Raw genomic sequence first — 20,825 nt, forward strand, 5'->3', positions numbered from 1 at the left:
CGTACCGGAGACTGTGTGGCCCGACTTACCCGGCCCGAATGATACTGTCAGATTTTAAGCCCGAACACGAAATCGCTTACTATCTAATTTCTTCTCCTAGCAAGTACTGTTGCAATAGGCTGTATTTTATGTAAGTATATAGGCAACATTTGTAACAGTACTGAAACAGTAAACATACACAGTTTTAACAAGGCACGGCAGCCCCTTAGTACACTAGAGCACAAGAGAAAAAAATTGCCTTATCGTTTATGTGCTGAAACTTCACCTGGTGCAGAACAATCTGGAATAATATGAAACAATGCAGCAATCCCCTCTATGCGGCCTGAACTTGTTTAGAATGTTGAATCTTTGTGACAACTGTGCTAAAAACAATCTAGACGCAGTGCAAAGAATAAAACAGCGCAGGTGTCTAAAAGTATTTTTTAACTTGACATGGTGTTTAAAATGTGCCGGTCCTGCACGAGACACTGAAGAAAAAGTGAGACGTGGTGCAAATGTCAAAGACATTCATCCAGCATGTGTTTAAACAATGGGGAAACAGAACAGACGCGTGCAAAAACACATTAGGTGTGAATGGCCCCTAACTCGTCCGTTCGCACGTGTCTGTGAGTGAGAGCGCGTGCGCGAAACAAGTTTGGTAAGCCTGTTTATTTTTTCATTAATTACAAACCCGAACCCGAAGTCCTACTTGAAAAACTGACCCGAACCCGGCCCGAAACCTGTCAGGTGTTTGGGCCGGGCCCGGGTCTGGTTTACATTTCTTAAATGTTCTACAAATTCCCCATCACTTGCATGTTGTTTATGAAATAGTTTGGCTAATTGTGTGATGCTTTTAGCAACCATTAAGAGTACAGTACTCTCAGGTTCATTTAACACATTTTACCATGTTTAAATCCCATCCACAAAATTCTCAAAATGTTTTCCCAAAAAATCTGCTGGGAAACAGCCAAAAATGTTTACAGATTCCGGGCCTAAGCTTTCCTATCTTTGGACTATTTTGAAGGTTACAAAATCTATGAATTTGGGTTGGGAACTGAAGGGTTTTCACAATGTTTACTTCGTGCACGTCCTGTGCTGCTGAGAGAAGATGCCTCAAGATTCTTCAGAACATGCAAATATGTGTGTGTGTGTGTGTGTGTGTGTTTGATATCATACTTTAATTCATATTATGTTAAGGCTAAAAGGCCATAGTATTTTTTTCAGGGGCAGAAAACAAAAGCTGTTGTTCCCAGAGCAAAAACTTTTTAGAGATTGGTTTGCCAGCTTTAAAAAATGATGAACCAGTGAAAAAAGCAACAAAAGTGTTGTGTGAAAAATATGCTTAAGCATTTAAAGCCATTGCTAATGAGTTCTTGTGATATGCTGAATAAAATAATTTGTATGTTGTTTTGTCTGTTGTTTTCCGAATAATACTAATAAAAAAGAATCAATGAGTGGTGGTGTATTTTTTAATTAGTATTGTAAACTATTTTCCAAAATGTTGCTACAGGCATACAGTTTTAATTTTATAGCATAACCTTTATGTAAGTTTTTTTGTTTGTTTGTTTTTTTGGGGCAACTGCTGCAAAAATTTCACTATTTCAGTGATTTTGAAGTATTATGCAGACAAATCTCAATAAGATAATTAGTTTTTTGCAGATTGTATTTTTTAAATGAAGAATGACACCATGCAAAATACAGTTAACTTACATTTAAAGAAAGAACATTTTGACTGTTTATTAATGTATTTGAAGAAAAAAACAGAAAAATTGACAGATTTTTTTGCAACACTTCTGACAGTTCACACAATGTAAACCTGGGCTTTTGCTAAGTAAAATGTAATGTTTTTTTGTTTGTTTTTTTTTTATTTTTTAATATATTTACAGTATCTTAGATATACAGTTTTTTTTTTTTTTGTAATAACAATAGTAATTATCTGTAATTAAGCTTTTCTTTGTCATTCTTTTAATGATAATTATTCTGTTTTAGAGGTGAATGACTCTATTATAAAAAATCATAGATGTTAAAAGTAAAAGATTTAATGGAATGATAAGGAGATTTCTTGTAGAATTACAGTAATAGATGTTAATTATGGTAAAGCTAATTACTGTTTATATATTTTACAGTTTATCTATGTTTTTAATCAGACAGTACTTTTCCGTTTTTCAACAGACATTTTCCGGCACTCCAGCTGCCAGAAAATTACAGTTTTTTTTTTTTTTTTTTTTTTTTACATTGAATTCTTCAGTTGTTTTGGCAATTTCAAGCATTGTATAGCCTTCATTACTCTAAAGAATGATTGACTGACGAGTTTCTAGGGAAAGCTGTTTCTTTTTTGCCCTTTTTGACCTAATATTGACCTTAAGACATGCCAGTCTATTGATGGCTGCAGGAAATGGGGCCCATCTAGATCTGATCAAAAATGATTTTTTTCAAATAGTGATGGTGCTGTTTTTTTACATCAGTAATGTCCTGACTATACTTTGTGATCAGCTGAATGCCACTTTGGTGAATTAAAGTACCAATTTCCTTCCGAAACAGCAAAATCTGTACATTATTCCAAACTTTTGGCTGCCAATATACTGTATATACAGGTGCATCTCAATAAATTAGAATGTCGTGGAAAAGTTCATTTATTTCAGTAATTCAACTCAAATTGTGAAACTCGTGTATTAAATAAATTCAGTGCACACAGACTGAAGTAGTTTAAGTCTTTGGTTCTTTTAATTGTGATGATTTTGGCTCACATTTAACAAAAACCCACCAATTCACTATCTCAAAAAATTAGAATACATCATAAGACCAATAAAAAAACCATTTTCAGTGAATTGTTGGCCTTCTGGAAAGTATGTTCATTTACTGTATATGTACTCAATACTTGGTAGGGGCTCCTTTTGCTTTAATTACTGCCTCAATTCGGTGTGGCATGGAGGTGATCAGTTTGTGGCACTGCTGAGGTGGTATGGAAGCCCAGGTTTCTTTGACAGTGGCCTTCAGCTCATCTGCATTTTTTGGTCTCTTGTTTCTCATTTTCCTCTTGACAATACCCCATAGATTCTCTATGGGGTTCAGGTCTGGTGAGTTTGCTGGCCAGTCAAGTACACCAACACCATGGTCATTTAACCAACTTTTGGTGCTTTTGGCAGTGTGGGCAGATGCTAAATCCTGCTGAAAAATGAAATCAGCATCTTTAAAAAGCTAGTCAGCAGAAGGAAGCCTGAAGTGCTCCAAAATGTCTTGGTAAACGGGTGCAGTGACTTTGGTTTTCAGAAAACACAATGGACCAACACCAGCAGATGACATTGCACCCCAAATCATCACAGACTGTGGAAACTTAACACTGGACTTCAAGCAACTTGGGCTATGAGCTTCTCCACCCTTCCTCCAGACTCTAGGACCTTGGTTTCCAAATGAAATACAAAACTTGCTCTCATCTGAAAAGAGGACTTTGGAACACTGGGCAACAGTCCAGTTTTTCTTCTCCTTAGCCCAGGTAAGACGCCTCTGACGTTGTCTGTGGTTCAGCAGTGGCTTAACAAGAGGAATACGACAACTGTAGCCAAATTCCTTGACACGTCTGTGTGTGATGGCTCTTGATGCCTTGACCCCAGCCTCAGTCCATTCCTTGTGAAGTTCACCCAAATTCTTGAATCGATTTTGCTTGACAATTCTCATAAGGCTGTGGTTCTCTCGGTTGGTTGTGCATCTTTTTCTTCCACACTTTTTCCTTCCACTCAGCTTTCTGTTAACATGCTTGGATACAGCACTCTGTGAACAGCCAGCTTCTTTGGCAATGAATGTTTGTGGCTTACCCTCCTTGTGAAGGGTGTCAATGATTGTCTTCTGGACAACTGTCAGATCAGCAGTCTTCCCTATGATTGTGTAGCCTAGTGAACCAAACTGAGAGACCATTTTGAAGGCTCAGGAAACCTTTGCAGGTGTTTTGAGTTGATTAGCTGATTGTCATGTCACAATATTCTAATTTTTTGAGATAGTGAATTGGTGGGTTTTTGTTAAATGTGAGCCAAAATCATCACAATTAAAAGAACCAAAGACTTAAACTACTTCAGTCTGTGTGCACTGAATTTATTTAATACACGAGTTTCACAATTTGAGTTGAATTACTGAAATAAATGAACTTTTCCACGACATTCTAATTTATTGAGATGCACCTGTATATATATATATATATATATATATATATATATATATATATATATATATATATATATATATATATATATATATATACAGTATAAATTCAGTACTGTGCAAAGGCACTTGTGAAAAGTGTTGCATAGTGAGGATGTCTTCAAACATAATGGCATAAATAGTTTTCATATATCAATTAACATCATACAAAGTCCAGTAAACATAAAAAAGCTAAATCAGTATTTGCTGTGACCACCTTTGCCTTTAAAACAGCACAAATTCTTCTAGGTACACCTGGACACAGTTTTTCTTAGTTGTTGGCAGATAGGATGTTCCAAGCTTCTTGGAGAATTCACCACCGGTCTTCTATCTATTTAGGCTGTCTCAATTGCTTCTGTCTCTGTAATCCTAGACTGACTCAATGTTCAGTGGTGGGCACTGTGGGGGCAATGCCATCTCATGCAGAGCACCCTGTTCTTCTATTCTAATCTTTTCTATTTGCAAAAGTAATGGTTGGGAGTCTAAAATGTATTTTTCCTGTTGACAAATGTTTTTGTGAAACATCTTAAGTGCCTAAAACTTTTGCACACTACTGTATATATATATATATATATATATATATATATATATATATATATATACACACACTACCGGTCAAAAGTTTTGAAACACTCAAAAAAGTTTTTTTTTTTTTTTTACATTTTAGAATAATAGTAAAGTCATTAAAACTATGGAATAACATAAATGGAACTATGGGAATTATGTTGTGACTAAACAAAATCCAAATTAAATCAAAACTGTGTTATTTTTTAGCATCTTCAAAGTAGTCACCCTTTACCTAGAATTTGCAGACATGTACTCTTGACATTTTCTCAACCAACTTATTGAGGTATCACCCTGGGATGCTTTTTAAACAGTATTGAAGGAGTTCCCATCTATGTTGGGCACTTATTGGCCGCTTTTCTTTATTATTTGGTCCAAGTCATCAATTTCCAAAACTTTTTATTTATTTATTTTTTTTATTACATTTTAGTTTTATAATGAAATAAATTAATATGGTGGCACAATTATATTTTTGTCTACAAAACTAATTTCAAACATTTAAGCATATGCCTTCAGATCAAAAGATTTTTAAGATCATGAGAAACAGTTTAGTCAAGTGTTTCAAAACATTTGACCGGTAGTGTATATATATATATAGTTTTATTTCTGTTTTGATGGGGTAGTTACCATTATTTTATTGTAGTACCTGTATTTTGGGGTGAAATAGGATGCCAAAAAGTCGTGTGGACATCCCACCTGTCCCCAGTTTAAATGATGTTATAAATGACATATAAATATGACGTTGTATATTCTGAAATAGTGGGAGAATACACTTGGACGGAAATGCCTTGTTGGTGAGAGAGGTCAACAGAGTGGTTCGAACTGAAAAGTCTACGGTAACTCAGATAACCACTCTGTTGGTTGGCACTGTTTTGGCGGCATGAGGGGGACCTACACAGTATTAGGCAGGTGGTTTTAATGTTGCGGCTGATCAATGTATATATTGAAGTTTTCGCATTTCAATTTCATAACAAAATTCCATTAAATTAAATTGAATCATCCAAAATATTTTAAGTTGTATTATTTTAATTTTGTTATGAAATTTAAGTGCATAAATCTAAAAAAAATAAATAAATAAAAAAAATTGTCAAAAATATTTTTTGAGTGCAGAAAGTTTCTTACACTGTTTGAAGACAGACAGACAGACAGATAGAGATGCTGATTAGTTAATTTGTCATTTCCCTTCCAGTGAAATGATTCATGTATCTTTTGGCTGGTGATCCTCATATTCAGCTTCCACAGAAGTTGATCTGCCTCATCCTGCTATTAGAGGGAGATCACTCTGGTAATGCCTACATTTCTTTCCACATACTTACCCATATTGTTGAAATCACCTGGGATATATCCAAGTTGGTGTTAAGACTTGAACTTAATTGCTCTAATTGTGAATTCACAAAATTAGAGGTCATATGTGAGTTTCTTGTTCCGTTTCTAGTTAATCTTACTACATGCACTCAGAAAAAATATTGTGATTTTAAGAAACAAATTTGAACTGTAACTGGGAGGGTTTGAGATGCAAACCCCTACAGATCAAAGTTCACCAAAGACTGACAATAAATGTATACATGTTTACAAAGTAATGTGAAAGGAGAGTATATTTAACATGGCAAACTTGTGATATGCAAGAGTTGAATGGCCTCAATGCTAATGAGCTGGACAGCTCTTGAAACTGTGTGCATGCATATACAATGTTGTATATGCAGAAAGACTGAAGAGTGGGCAGGACTTTATAAAAGGACATTTATTGTTACATGTTACATATAGGCATACATTATTCACAAAATATCCATGATAAAATTAAAAAATATGTCATTCTTTGTACATTATCTGTAACATACATATTTTAAAAGATGTAATTAAAAACAAAATGATATCCTCCAAGTTTGCACATCAGTAGATCAAACATGTAACTGTTCTTGACATGTATTTAAACACAAGTTCTTCAGTTTTTTTATTTGGATGGTAACCGAAAACTAAAAATAAGAAGGAAAAAATAAAATAAAAAGTCAGCAACAGTTCCTCTATAATAATTTAATTATGGCTTCATATGTACTTTTGCTTTATTAAAAATAAAAGACAAAAATTAATAAAAAGACTATAAATAAAAGAATGGTTTTAATGCTATGCTTTGAGGCAGAACAAAGATGCACCAATTTTCAATTCATATAAGAAGGCATTTCAAAAGAGCATTATGTATCACAGGGACCTTACCAAGACAAAAACCAGCTAGACTAGAAAAAGCTGTAACTTGCTGCAATCTTCGTAACCAGCAGCAAGAAGAGATTAGAGTGTGCTAACAAAGTTGATGTATTAAATACATGTTTTACAAACTCAAAGTAAATTCAATAATTAAGATTTTCTCAGCACTGAAACATCACAAATGTCTGCTTAAAGGGATAGGTCACTCAAAATAAAAATGTTGTCATCATTTATTCACCCTCATGTCATTCTAAATCCAACTGACTTTCATTCTTCCATGGAGCACAAAAAGAGAAGTTAGTCAAAATGTTAACCTCAGTCACCATTCACATAGTAGCAACTTTTTTCTCTGAACAATGAAAGTGAATAGTGATTGAGGCATTCAAGTCAAGTTGTCATTTTTATTTGTATAGCACCTTTTACAACACACATCATTTCAAAGCAGCTTTACAGAAAACCATGCATTAACAGAAAATTAAACTGTAATATCTATAATGTCTTAAGAGTCATCATTGTATAGTTTGATCAAATAAGATTGTGAATTGTGTTTAAAAATAAGTAATTAAATAATAATTGTATTTAGAATCCCTGTGAGCAAGCCGAAGGTGACTGTGGCAAGGAACACAAAACTCCATAAGATGTTGGTTAATGGAGAAAAATAATCTTGGGAGAAGCCAGGCTCACTGTGGGGCCAGTTCCCCTCTGGCTAACATCATGAATATAATGCTAATATTCTATATGTATGGTGCAAGTCATGGTATAAAATTATTAAACAAAGTGTTAAGGGTTTGACTCACATTGAGCATGAATTTTTATTATTGGATGAGGTATCACCCTCTCACTCCACTCTGGTAATACTTAAATCTTACCAGTTTCCCAGAAATCTTAATCCAGTTTCATGTGGGGAGATGTCATATCCTCTTTTTAATGTTGTATTTACCTGTTTTACAGGTAATTTGACACTTTACCAGTTGACACTGATTTTTATAAAGTTCAACAGCAAATCCATCAAACACTCTACAAAAGCAACACACTGGTGCCTGCTTGCATGCATCTCTTGATTTGTCAAGGCAGCTCTTCTATACTTCAGATAACAAACAAGCACACAAGGCAGCAATCACTGCGGTTCACTTCGTAACGCATAGATACACATCTGGATCTCCAAACATCATTTACACAAGCTCACGCAACAGTCACGGCTGACGGGCACAATTATTTAACACCGTGATCCAGGCTGGACCAAAAGTAATCACTTTTACTGCTTTACCAAAGCACTTGCTAAATAAAAAAAAAAATTAAAAAAAGGATATTCTGAATTTAAACAATCCAAAAACAGCTATAAACAACATTTATGTATAGAAATATAAAGACAAACACAATGCATTGAGAAATTAGATGAATATATAGTCTGATGATACAATACCAAAGATGACTGACTCTGCTGCGATACTGTATTTATACTGTCATGTAAGTGCCACCAGTTCTAATACTGCAGGAGGAACCTACAGAGATTAGTGGGCTTTACACCACAGCAGTTTCATTTGGTTTCCAAGGTAATACTTGCCACACTGTGACAGCAGAGAGGTATTACTAACATTTTGTAAACACAGAGCTATGGTATTAAGCCCTTTATTTGGCATATGTTAGGTGGCCAACATGTGCACAACATTTCACACCAGAATCATCTCAGAACAATGAAAAAATAATAAAAACATAAGTCACCATACAAGTGGAGCAGCTTAAGAATACACAAGGATTGTTTCAGTCTTCTGTGGGCGTCCAATGCCTTATCACACTCTGTTGCACTTTGCGAACTTGTCTGTTTATATCTTTAATAAAGAATTGAATGGAGTTTTAAAAAGGGAAACTCTTTAAAAAGTGTGAATGCACCATCTTGTGCTCTGCAATGTTCTTTAACCCTTTAACTGAACCTATCAACACTTATTCTGTGGCACAAAGGATTCCAGTCCAGCTCAGTTAGACCTTTCACTTTGTACAGATCCAGAACAGAGCCGGTGTTTTGTCTGTTTTTCCATTGCCCTCCACGTAAACAGCAGTTGGTGCAAGACCTTGGCAGCTGCATTGGGTTGACTGAGGAGCAGCACTGGTGCATTTCTTAAACACATAGGGGAGAGTTAAAAAAAAATTCTATCTGTCTCAATTTTCATGCATTGTTGAGAAGTCTTGTAGATCTGTGTAGACCTGAGCAATGAAACAGTTTGCTGTGCAAAAAATGGATGCAAGTACAGCTGCTACAGCTGAATGGGGACTGAGAGTAATTTTACAGACTGTAATGGAGTGATTTGGGTCTTTCCACAAGCAATTGACGTAGGAAAGTGTTAAGGAGCATTCCGAGAAAAGAGCTGTTTAAGGCATCAGTTTTGATGATTGTGATTCTCCTCAACAGTCCCCAGTACTGGGAGTCAAAGGCACGGAGGACTCACCCCTGCCCAGCTTGAGTCCTAGGGAAGGAAATGAGATCAGCAAGTGCATACATATTCCAATGCCAATCCACCAGTCAGGATAAAATGATCTTACCTGGCTATGACTCGCTCTCAATGGAGATAGTGATGGCCTCACTTTTATCTGAAAAGCAAGATGAAGGTTAATTCTTAGAGGTTTTTAACTTTCACCTGCTTTACTGGAGCACAGTGATGCAATTTCGAAGCATACCTGACTTTAAGACATCTATCTCTTTGTGATCTTCTTCACAGTGGTAATCGTTGCCGAGCAGATGGTTTTGTGATTCACTTAAAGGGTTGCATTCCTCATCAGAACTATCTACAGCACTGAAGGGATGAACCACACAGAGTTACAACTATGATAGAAGTTGGATTGTACAAACATTGCCCCCTAATGGTGATAGATGAAATGGCAGCTCACCCTTTAGCCAAGCCATCAGGCTGGAGACATTCAATAGGCTGCTCTGGATCACTAGTGACCAAAGGTGTAGAAAAAGAGAGACCATCTCCCTGACTTTAACAGATAAACAAAAATTAGTTTCCTTTCAATTTATTTTTTCTAAGGCTGTTGATTCAACGTGTTAATTCAGTGTGATTAAAAAAAAAAAAAAAAACTTTTTACCCAATTTATCAAGCCCCCTGACCGTACGTGAATTCCACAATGAGGGATTTTCCTACCAAAGGAGCCATTCTAGCTTGAATTACCACCTTCATGTTTTTGCGAGTACCAGTCAGCATGGGGCAGTCAGCGCAATTCCAGCTGTACAGGTAACACAATTTTGCAGGCAACAAACTAATGGTTTTAGGACTTGGAAAAAATATCGTAATTTGAACAATCTTGATATTGATTCTTAAATCCCAAGAACGATCTTTTATTCTATGCTCAACCCTCTACTACAATGAGAGAAAATCACTTGCATTTGCAACCAAATTTAGTGCCAAGTGACTAAAAATGTCTGATTCGCCACTGGCTGGTAAATCTTCAGATTTCACTCACCAGTGATTGTGTAGTATAGTGGTGAAGAAGTTCAGCACCATGCTGAGAGTGGTTAGACTCATTCCGTGTGTGCCCAAAGACGAGATCCAAAATAAGATGATGAATCCATTTATTGAATAATGTCTCTTTTAATACCCTTTCTGTTTTTTAGTCAGTTGTTGATCAAAAACAACAAAAATAAACATTTAATTCTAATCACGTATAGCACGGATGAGGTAAAGCCATTCGAGTCCTTCCTCGTTATTAGGCGGTCATTTACAGATGCTCTACAGAAATGCCGGTTTTCTTAAATAGCCTGTTTTTTATCATGTGTTCAACAAATGAATGTCAATACTTTTAAATAGTACAAATTATGCATATAAACAAACATGTAACAAAATATATGCAATATAATATATTTATTAGTGGAATACATGGATTTATTCATTTTAAAAAAGCTAAAATGTGACAAATTACGAAAAACTTTTATGAAAAATATTTTCATAATTTACCTAGATAGAATGTCCCTTGTATAATTAACAAGACAATTTCTTTAATACATAAGTAAATGTACTTTATAACTGAAATATACCTATATGAACTGATCTGGAACCAAAATCAAATCAAAAACTTGCGAATCGGAATCGAATCTGGAAATCTGTATCAATACCCAAATCTAGACAATTGTTCAAAAACAGCGGCATGGCATACAACAGAATGCAGGGGGCTCCAGACTAGGGCTGGGTGATGTGGGTACAAAAATATATCTTCATATTTTTCAGCCTGTTGACAATATTCGATATCTTGATAATTACGTATGTAATAACTTTTAAGCCATTTCAATATTGATACATGCAAAAATGCCATTAGTTTAATCAGCATGGCAGGTAATTAATTTGATTCAAAGTTTTAATCGATTGACGACCCTAATTTTTCCATTAACATTTTATCTTATTTCGACAAAGCAACATTTACAATAAATTTTAACCACTAAAGTGGTGCTGGCCCATGCAAAATCTGCCACCCAATGTTAGGTTGTTGCAAATGGTTGCCAGGGCATTGTTATGTGGCTGCTAGGGTGTTCACAGTAGTTGCTATGTTGTTGCCATGTTGTTACTAGGATGTTCTGGCTGGCTGCTAGGTGATTGCTTACTGTCCCAAGTCAAACAGGCCTATGCCAAGTCTCTGATATTCGCATCCATAGATATGACTGGGGTCCCTCCTTCAATGTGAGTCTATGGAATTGTTTTGCCCGTTGTATAGGCCTTTTTCACACTTCCACATTCCTCTCTTCCGAAGGTGTCCCTCGCAGGGTAAACTTCCTTCCGGTATCAACAACGGCCATTGAAACGTGACCAAGATCTGCTGAAATCAAAGTCTTCACACAAATTAAATAGTGTGTAAATGTTTGATTTGAGTATTTGCTTAGTTGCCGACACTACAGAGCTCTAATTAGCAGCTTGATTATGGTAAAATAACTTTATGACAACTCTGAGGAAGGCATAACGTGACTGAATCCAGCATATTCAGTGAGAAATTCAAGCTGCTACTTGCTGTAGACTACACCAGTTATAAATAACTTGTGAATTTGCTGTCATCTCATTTTCTGTGTCTGTTTGGGTTGGCTCTGCATTATCGCAAGTGAAAACAGCACGTTATGTGTGGAGAAAATCATCAGCAGCCTGCTCCCCTCGCTGTACAGCTCCAGAATGAGAAGCAGTGCATCTGATCACTCGCACCATAGACCTTTCATAAACAGGGACACTTCTGTCATCTCTCTCTCTGATATTTCATCTCATTCACATGCTTCTGACACCATCATAAAACTGAGTGTGATAAAGTTAATGTTCGAGTCGACATTCGGGATATTCATTAAACACTGTGCTTTTCAAATCATGAAGCCAAACCAACTCAGATATACAGGTACATCTGCCCTTTAATAACACATAGCTCAAATGTCAAAATAAGATTTTTTATTTTTTTTTATTGTAATTTTATCATCCTTATAAATAAAATAATGGAACCATGAAATGTTCTAGAAAAACATCCATTTCGTGACTGTTTCTTTGTGAGAAGTTTTTTTTATTCTTCTCATTTTTAATACTTTGTTGATATATATAGTTAATATTCTTACTCTCTTAAACTGTAATGGCTCTTATGGCTGCTCATCATCATCTTAAAGTCTGTAAACCTGCACTGTAATATTCTATGTAGTGCTCACTGCCCACGTTATGTACACATTATTGTTATAATTAGTATTCAATACATGGTTTATTGCACAGTTCCTAATTTCTGTCTGGTGATATTTTATTGGGATGGCGGGATTAATGTACATTGTATATAATTTATGAAAATATATAAATACATTTTAAATGGAACAAGATGACTTGGTTTCATTACTAAATTTGATTATTTAAACTTTTAAAAACTGCATTTAATATTTTTGGGAGTTTCATACGAGGTTCAGTTAGACATATTGAATTGTATTTGTATTTTTGCATCTGTGCTGGGAGTATATATAGTTTTTTATTATTTATTTTCCGTGATACGGTGATGAGAGGAGGGAAATGGTTGAATGAATATTCCTGTTGAGACTGGAGCTGGCAAAGAAACCATCGCAGCGCTGCATTTCGGCTCAAAACATAAACTCAAAAGAGACTGCGGTCTGAATAGCCGAATCAGTTGGGAAAAGATGAAAAATAATTTCTGTTTATATTATGTTTTGACATGTTGGAAAACAGACCACACAGAAAAGGTTAAGAAGCATAGAGGCAAATGTAAACTAAAGCAATAGCCGCAAACCCATAGTGGAAGTTGCTTTACCCTGCGGTGATGTAGTTTCCGATTCTTGTGAAAAAGGCTAATTGTCTGGCCGGTGGAAATCAGTTAGAACAGCAATAGCACATCCCTCCTTGACAAGCCTCGTGATGTGAGGTATCGTTCGTGCCCATAGCACAAACTGTGCAGGATGAGTTTCCACCACGATTCGTTCAAATCCCAGACCATAAACCAGTAATAATATTAGGGATGCTTGCCTAAGCAGGCACCACTAATACAAAACACTTTACTTTTCAGATTCACCTTGTAAAGACAGGAAGTAGCCAGTACTTTTTCTGGTCCCCAAACACCTGAGCAATGTTCTTGCAAAAGCCTAGGGAGAATCCATTTTTATCCGGGCCGTTTCTGAAGACCGGGGCTCTGAACGCTTCTGGATATAAAGGACAATACACAGATACATGACAAAACAAAGTATAAAATAATTGCACTCAGGAGCTGACTGTGTCCCAAAATGGATTACTCTCCAACAAAATCAGCATCCAGTCTGTTCTCCAAACTAAATTATAGAGGCTGATGGGAAAACAAGCAGGAAATTGCTTCAAAGACTTCTTCAACACATGGACATTTGAATAACCAGTCTGCCAAAATCTGAACAAGGTCTCTTGCACACAGCAAGCCCACTACTGTTGCTATGGTAACTACACTGAGCAAACTCTCTACAAGCATGACTGCTTTGCATTCACAAAGCTTTTGGCTATATTAGAAACATGTATCTATCTAGGCATGTGGAAAACAGTACAGAGAGGCGAGTATGGTCAGGTGTGTTACCTATGGTGGACCTGTTTTTTCCCACAAGCCACAAGTGGTAAGTGAAGAGTGAAAGAATGCTGATGCAGAACATGGCCGCCACGAAAAAGAGAAACAAGACATGGAATTTGGCGTGAGACTCTGGCAGGTCACTCTGAGAGGGGGGAGAGAGAAAGTAGAGCCGTAAGACAAGCATCAACAACGAGCAAGACATGGGCACAACCTGACAGGTACGATAGAGTCACGGGGGTTAAAACGACACAAAAAACAAACAAACAGTGATCTTAACCTAATGCAATAATTCTGACACGCTTACAGAACACAACACGAGAGGGATTACCTTTGGACAATTCTCTGCTGATTTCCTCCGACAAAGCTTAGTGCAAACAGAGACAGACAGTTAGACACAAGGAAAGAACAATGGGAGAGCAGAAGCTTAACAGACACAGAAAGACACAAGCAAGGAGGGACAACAAAGACCACATTTACACCTGGTATTAACATGCGTTTCGGGGGATCCGTTCACAAGTGGTAAGCCCTAAATACAGGTCTAAACGGGGTATAAAATGTTTTGTGATTGGATCACAAAAACCACATACGAAGGTAGACAAAAACGCATGTGACCGCAGAGCATTTGAGGTGTAAATACTAATCCTTCCCGAATGCATCCCAGACAGCAGCGAAGCGCCACCCCTCACCTATCAATCAACTGCTAAAACAAGAGTTTAAACTTTGCCGGTTGTGAGTCAAACTTCACAGATCTTCTTCAGTGTGTCTGATATCAACATGCAGGGACACAGATGAGAAGCACAAACATCTGCATCACAGGTTAATACAGGTAATTCACTAAAATAACATAAATCTGCTACAAATGTGGCATTTGCGCTTGAATTAAATTTCAGCTGCACGTGGGAGAAACAGCATGCCATTTTTTTTGCGCTTTCTTTGTGTTTTCTGACTTTGTTGTGCTTTAATGTCCTGCAGTAACACACTGACATATTGACTGATGTTGTCGTGAAATCAGAGATCCTCCACTCCAAATCCGATCACAAGAGGTCACAGGAGATGCATTTAGTGACCAGGTGCAAACAACGATGTGTCTTGCCTGACCATGTGATCGGATCACCTGATAAGCATCTTTATAACAGGTGTAAAAAGGGGCGATGAGTAAAATGGTGCAGAAGTGGGCTAAAACGAGGATAAAAATAACCATCCGACCAAAAACTTCAAAATAGTGCATTCATATACATGCACAAGACTTTACTGAACTTCTTTGGTATGCCTGATATAAACATGCAGCGACAGACCATGTGACACATGCATATCTGAAGTTCAGTTAAAGGAATAGTTCACCCAAAAATTCTCTCATCATTTACTCACCCTTATGCCATCCCGGATGTGTATGACTTTTTCACCTGCTGAACTCATATGAAGACTTTTTAGAAGAATTCCTCAGCTCTTTTGCTCCATACAATGCAAGTGCCAAAATTCAGCGTTAAAGTAATCCATAAGACAGTCGTTAAATCAATTTCTTCAGAAGCGATATTATAGGTGTGGTTGAGAAACAGGTCTATATTTAAGTCCTTTTTTACTATAAATTATCCTCCCTGCTCAGACAATCTCCACTTCATGTATATCGCCCCCTACTGGGCAGAGAGAAAAATTTCTAGCAAAAAAGGACTTCAATATTGGCCTGTTTCTCACCAACACCTATCATATCACTTCTGAAGATATGGATTAAAACATTGGAGTCATATGGATTACTTTTATGATGTCTTTATGTGCTTTTTGGAGCGTCAAAATGTTGGCACCTATTCACTTGCATTGTATGGACCTACATATTCTTCTAAAAATCATAAATTGTGTTCTGCAGAAAAAATAAAATCATACACACCTGGAATCGCATGAGGGTGTGTAAAAAAATTTGAGAATTTTAATTTTTAGGTGAACTATCCCTTTAATACAGGAACACCACAAAATAACTGAGCATTCTGCTCTAAACATCACATTTGTTATCAAAATTCAAGTATAATTGGGCGAAGTGGTGCACCAATTTTTGCACACTTTTTCTGTTTTGTGCTTTATCAAAATGCAGTAACACACTGACATAGTATGCAGTCATGAAAGCATAGACCCCCATTTTAAATGAATATTACAACCAGATGTACACAACGATGTGTCACGGATCTTAATACCAAGTGTAAACAAGTATTAGAGAATACTGGGCAGCTGAAAAATATAGAACAACATTAACAAAGTAATGAGGGCAGCAGAATGGATAGGTTGGAGTGAGCAGAGGCAGGTAGATGGGAAATACACTGACAGTTATGACACTGAAAGACAAATATGTTCTGTGCATCATTTAGTGCATGGAGGAAATGCAGACAGGAAATCCCTGATTTATAATGGGAGATCACACCTACACATATAACACATAATCACTTACCTTTATGTTACACAATATGGCAGTAAATAGGTTTATGTACAAGGAAGAACTATAAACAAATGAGTATGATGAAAAGGTGATTAGAGGGATCTACTCACTGTCCAGAACTTTATGAAGTATTGGAGGACAGAGGCTGCAATGAATAAGCAGTAAACAAGCGAATACGTCAGGAAAAGAATGAAGAACTTGTAATTGGAGAAACCCACACAGTTATTCACCCTGTAAAAAAGGAAGAAGATGTGAGCATGGTGTTCTATACAGTAAATAAAGTCTAATGTAGATTTTATAGTGTGTAAACCAACATCATAATCCTTATATATATATATATACACATACACTGTATAATCCTTTTTAATATATTATAGAACAGGGGTCTTCAACCTTTTTCAGGCCAAGACCCCTTGGTTGATAGAGAGATGGTGCCGGGAGTCTGGGACGCCATGTTATTAGCATGGCCTAATAATATGGGTATAGTACCACATGAAAGCATTTAAACCAGGGTTAGAAATTAAGGGAGGCTTGGGGCAAAAATGCCACTGAAAGTTACAAAACTGTCCCCATAATTTAAAATGTTGGGGCAAAAAAATACCCTCATAATGAATTCCTTTGTTTTTATGATCTGATACAGGTCTTCATATTCTATTCTGATATAGGTCTTAAAGGAATATTCCGCATTCAATACAAGTTAAGCTCTATCGACAGCATTAGTGGCATAATGTTGATTACCACAAAAATGTATATCGACTCATCCCTCCTTTTCTTTAAAAAAGCAAAAATCTAGGTTACAGTTAAACTCTTACAATGGAAGTGAATGGAGGCCAATTTTTTAACATTAAAATACTCACTTTTTCAAAAGTATTGCCACAAGACGTAAACAATATACGTGTTAACATGACTTCAGTGTGATAAAATCACTTACTAACCTTTTCTGTGTAAAGTTACAGCCAATTTTAAGACTTCGTTGCCATGACGATGTAATGCTGTAAACCCTAATATGACTGTAAAAATTATGATTTAACCAGCTTTACAGCTCAAATAATACATGGGTTTTAACAGAAGAATTAAATGTAAGTGCTTTTATAAAATTATAAGCTTTTCTGCACATTTCTGCCTTTAAATTTTTATTTTTTTTACCTCATTCACTTTCATTGTAAGTGGCTCACAGTAACCCAGATTTTTTATTTTTTTAAAGGAGGGAGGAGTCAAATATAATTTTTTGTTGTAATCAACATTATCCCACAAATGCTGTCGATTGAGCTCAACTTGTATTGAACCCAGAATATTCCTTTAATATTCTATTCTAGGCCTAGTTATCACTGTCATGACTGCCATGTTGCTCGGAACTGCACCCAAGACTTTCACCCACTGTTGCACTTGTGTATATGGTTGTGTGACAATAAAAGTGATTTGATTTGATAGTTATACATTTTATCTGTTGTCACGTTTTTTAATATAGTTAGAAAACAATTGCTCTCATAAAGGCCAAATATGCCCCGATTGCCCCATAATTGTAAAGTTAATTTGTGACACTGATTTACACATTTTGTTATGATGCTTAGACTCCAAAGCCATTAAAATTATTCTTACTGAAGTACAGAGTCATATACTTGTATATTTCAATTTTAGTTAATACTGAACTGAAACTTTCTTGGCTTTGGTTGAGGTTAAATTAATATTGTATTTTTGTTTAATGCATATTTTCATTTTATAACAAAAAATTGAACCTCTTAAACCTCCATGTCAATACCCCATTTTTCACTCACCATGGACAGTGATGATCCATCTTCAGAACACACCTGTTTGTAAGCAAGTAATGAAGTGTGAGATCTTAAGCAATACAATTGTGTAAAAAAAATATATATATATATATGTGGGGAGACACTCACATGTCACATGCAGAACAATGATGACATCTGTCTGGTTTGATCACTTGGCAGCGGTCACAGTAACGGATAGCTATAAAGTGAACATAGCAAAAAATCGAAATCAACTTTTGATTTGATATACATTTTAGAAACTATGAGTTTTTGGATGAGTATTGGGAAAAAAAAGGTCTCTTCATGTATTTCCAAAATGAGATTCATATTTAAAAAAACAATTATGTTTATTAGCACAGGACTAATGACCAGTTTTTTTAACAGGTCAAATTTAATGGACCGTAAACAGGAAATTTGTTCCGACAGATTAAACTTAATCCTGGTTAATAGTAACTCTGTGCATTATTCAAAATTTAAAAAACCTCTCAGTCAATACAGAGACTTAAAATGGCAATCCAGGCCATGAGGGGATGATCTCTAACCTCCAGCCGCAGTGTGGGTATAGAGGGGCAGACTGCTGGCCACTCTCTTCAAGATCTCCTGCTGAGTCTCTGGCCGTTGTTCCTTCTCATACTGCTCCTTCTCAGCTTTGGGTAGACAAAACTGAGAAACACAGTATACAAACTCAACTCCCCATGTGACATATCAGCAGTAGGAAAACAAACTTTTTCCATTCAATAACAATAGTGGGTGAAAATGTTATGCAAACAAATATTTATTCCATGAAAAAAGGACTGTTTTGTATATTTATTATAATGATAATATATCAGCTTTTATTGTATGCATATCACCACTGTGGCATGATACCATGGGCTGTATGCGCAAAACAAATACAAAACTGTTTTATACTTGCTGTACCTCTTTGGAAGGGTTGGCTGGTCTTGTAAAAATTGTTTTCCAGTAAGACCACACAAACATGATGAATGACAGGTGAAAGACAACCAGGTAGATGACTGCAAGGAACAGTGAGAGAGAGAGAGAGAGAGAGAGAGAGAGAGAGAGAGAGTATAGTCATTAAAGAGAAGATATCAAGTGCATAAGCTCACAGAGAAGTCTGCCAGAAACAGTCCAAGTATAAATCTGTCACTCCAAAGCTGTTTACTGAAGCAGTCCGACTGTGCGGGAGGGCCTGCAGTCAGCACAAATTCAGATGGTAAAAAGCCATAATAGCCTCAACTCTGACAACTGTGCCAGTGTTCCTTTTCAAACAAACTGCTATTATTTATCTGGGACCCTTGAAAGAAGAGTTCATTCTTCAAGGTATAATGTACATTAAAGACTTTTGTGGTGTGAGAATTCATGAAGATAAAATTACATAATATTTATAAGTAGTTTACTCACTTTTTTCACCAGTGCTGGGAATGGTGACTGCAGAGGTTGGAGAAACAGAAAAGAGAGATACTTGTGGCACTTCTGTATTGTTATTTGGCAAAATAAGTGTGACATACAAACACATCTCCGTTCAAACGTGCACAAAAACACCAACAGAAAAATGACTGTTTGTCTCACAGAGAGGTAAAGACTTAAATATTATGAAAGCAATTTTCCCCATATATAAAAGGTGCTTTATGCCATTATTTCTTAAATGAAATCAACAACAAAAACAAAATCTAAATATTTCAAAAATCCTAGAGAGTGAATTAAAAAGGGCGAAGCCCTTCTGGACACGACAAAAAACATTTAATAGGTTTCCTACTATAACTTTATAAAAATACTTTTCATAATATATATTTAAAAAATAAAATTAAAAAAAGCCATGTTTTATATCCTAAGTGGCTAAATGTAAACACTAACTTGCATACTGAACAGAAATGAACTGTATACTAAACAAATAGTATACAAATAGGGAATGAGCTTGATGGCAAGCTTTCCTCATTTTGGACATTGTATAACACAACATAAATTACGCACCAACATCACGGGCCTCGCCGTTTTGTTGTTGTTTTTCATATCTAAAATCAATAAGCTAGTTATCCAGATCATTCATTGCTATTTCAGTTCAATGACTTCCTGTCGGCACGTGCCGTACAGGTATTGATAATAATAAAGCGCACTTACATATACACAGCTCCACCACGTAAGCATAATAAGACCAGCACACCACTAAGGCAATAAATATAACCGGTATCCATGCCAGAGCCCTCTGGCAGCATCTCAGTACATTTGTAGGGGCCATCTTTCTTCTTCCTTGACTACAAAAAGACGGGGAGGGATGAAATCCGTCCATTCGTGCCACACCTCCCCGGTCGGCTAGGCCCCGCCTTTGTACAGCCTCTCATTTGCAGTGACAAGTCAGGCTTTGAATCCTACTGCTGCTGAGAGGTTGGCTCATGAATATTAATGACGTTACGTGATATTCTCTCAGGAGGCCTGATTTGCTGAATTGCAGACGTTGTTAACAGCCTGAAGTCTACTGACAAATCATCGAATCGTTTATTAATATCAATTATCTTTCCAGACTTTCATGGTACAATTCGTAATTTTGCACCTAGTTCAGTCCAGACAGCCATCCAGACAGGATTACATAATTGTGTATGGTTGACTTGCTTACAATAGGCTTAAACTACAAAACAAGTCTGACAGGAAACAAAAAAAAAAGAACCAAG

The 20,825-nt window shown here is 36.3% G+C and overlaps 1 protein-coding gene across 1 annotated transcript; it reads right to left on the bottom strand.

The window, feature by feature from the left end:
* Positions 1-6,479: 6,479 nt before the first annotated feature.
* On the bottom strand, positions 6,480-20,802 carry LOC127434357 (palmitoyltransferase ZDHHC20-B-like). The gene is made up of 13 exons (XM_051687041.1): positions 20,278-20,802; positions 19,561-19,587; positions 19,078-19,172; positions 18,702-18,822; positions 18,289-18,358; positions 18,166-18,198; positions 16,501-16,621; positions 13,978-14,110; positions 13,453-13,579; positions 9,817-9,909; positions 9,607-9,722; positions 9,472-9,519; positions 6,480-9,395 (listed from the first exon to the last, which is right to left on the bottom strand). The coding sequence occupies exons 1-12, from the start codon at positions 20,444-20,446 to the stop codon at positions 9,476-9,478; spliced, it is 1,149 nt and encodes a 382-aa protein (XP_051543001.1). The 5' UTR covers positions 20,447-20,802; the 3' UTR covers positions 6,480-9,395; positions 9,472-9,475.
* Positions 20,803-20,825: the final 23 nt, after the last annotated feature.

Source organism: Myxocyprinus asiaticus, chromosome 44 (genome assembly GCF_019703515.2).
Source record: "Myxocyprinus asiaticus isolate MX2 ecotype Aquarium Trade chromosome 44, UBuf_Myxa_2, whole genome shotgun sequence".
Taxonomy (NCBI): Eukaryota; Metazoa; Chordata; class Actinopteri; order Cypriniformes; family Catostomidae; genus Myxocyprinus; species Myxocyprinus asiaticus.

Excerpts from the sequence above, each read along its gene's own strand:
- LOC127434357 (XM_051687041.1), bottom strand. The coding sequence starts at position 20,446 with ATGGACGGATTTCATCCCTCCCCGTCTTTTTGTAGTCAAGGAAGAAGA. Across the intron at positions 16,622-18,165 it reads ATGGATCATCACTGTCCATG|GGTGAATAACTGTGTGGGTT; the intron begins GTGAGTGAAAAA and ends CCTTTTTTACAG. Across the intron at positions 9,723-9,816 it reads CCTGATGGCTTGGCTAAAGG|TGCTGTAGATAGTTCTGATG; the intron begins GTGAGCTGCCAT and ends TCATCCCTTCAG.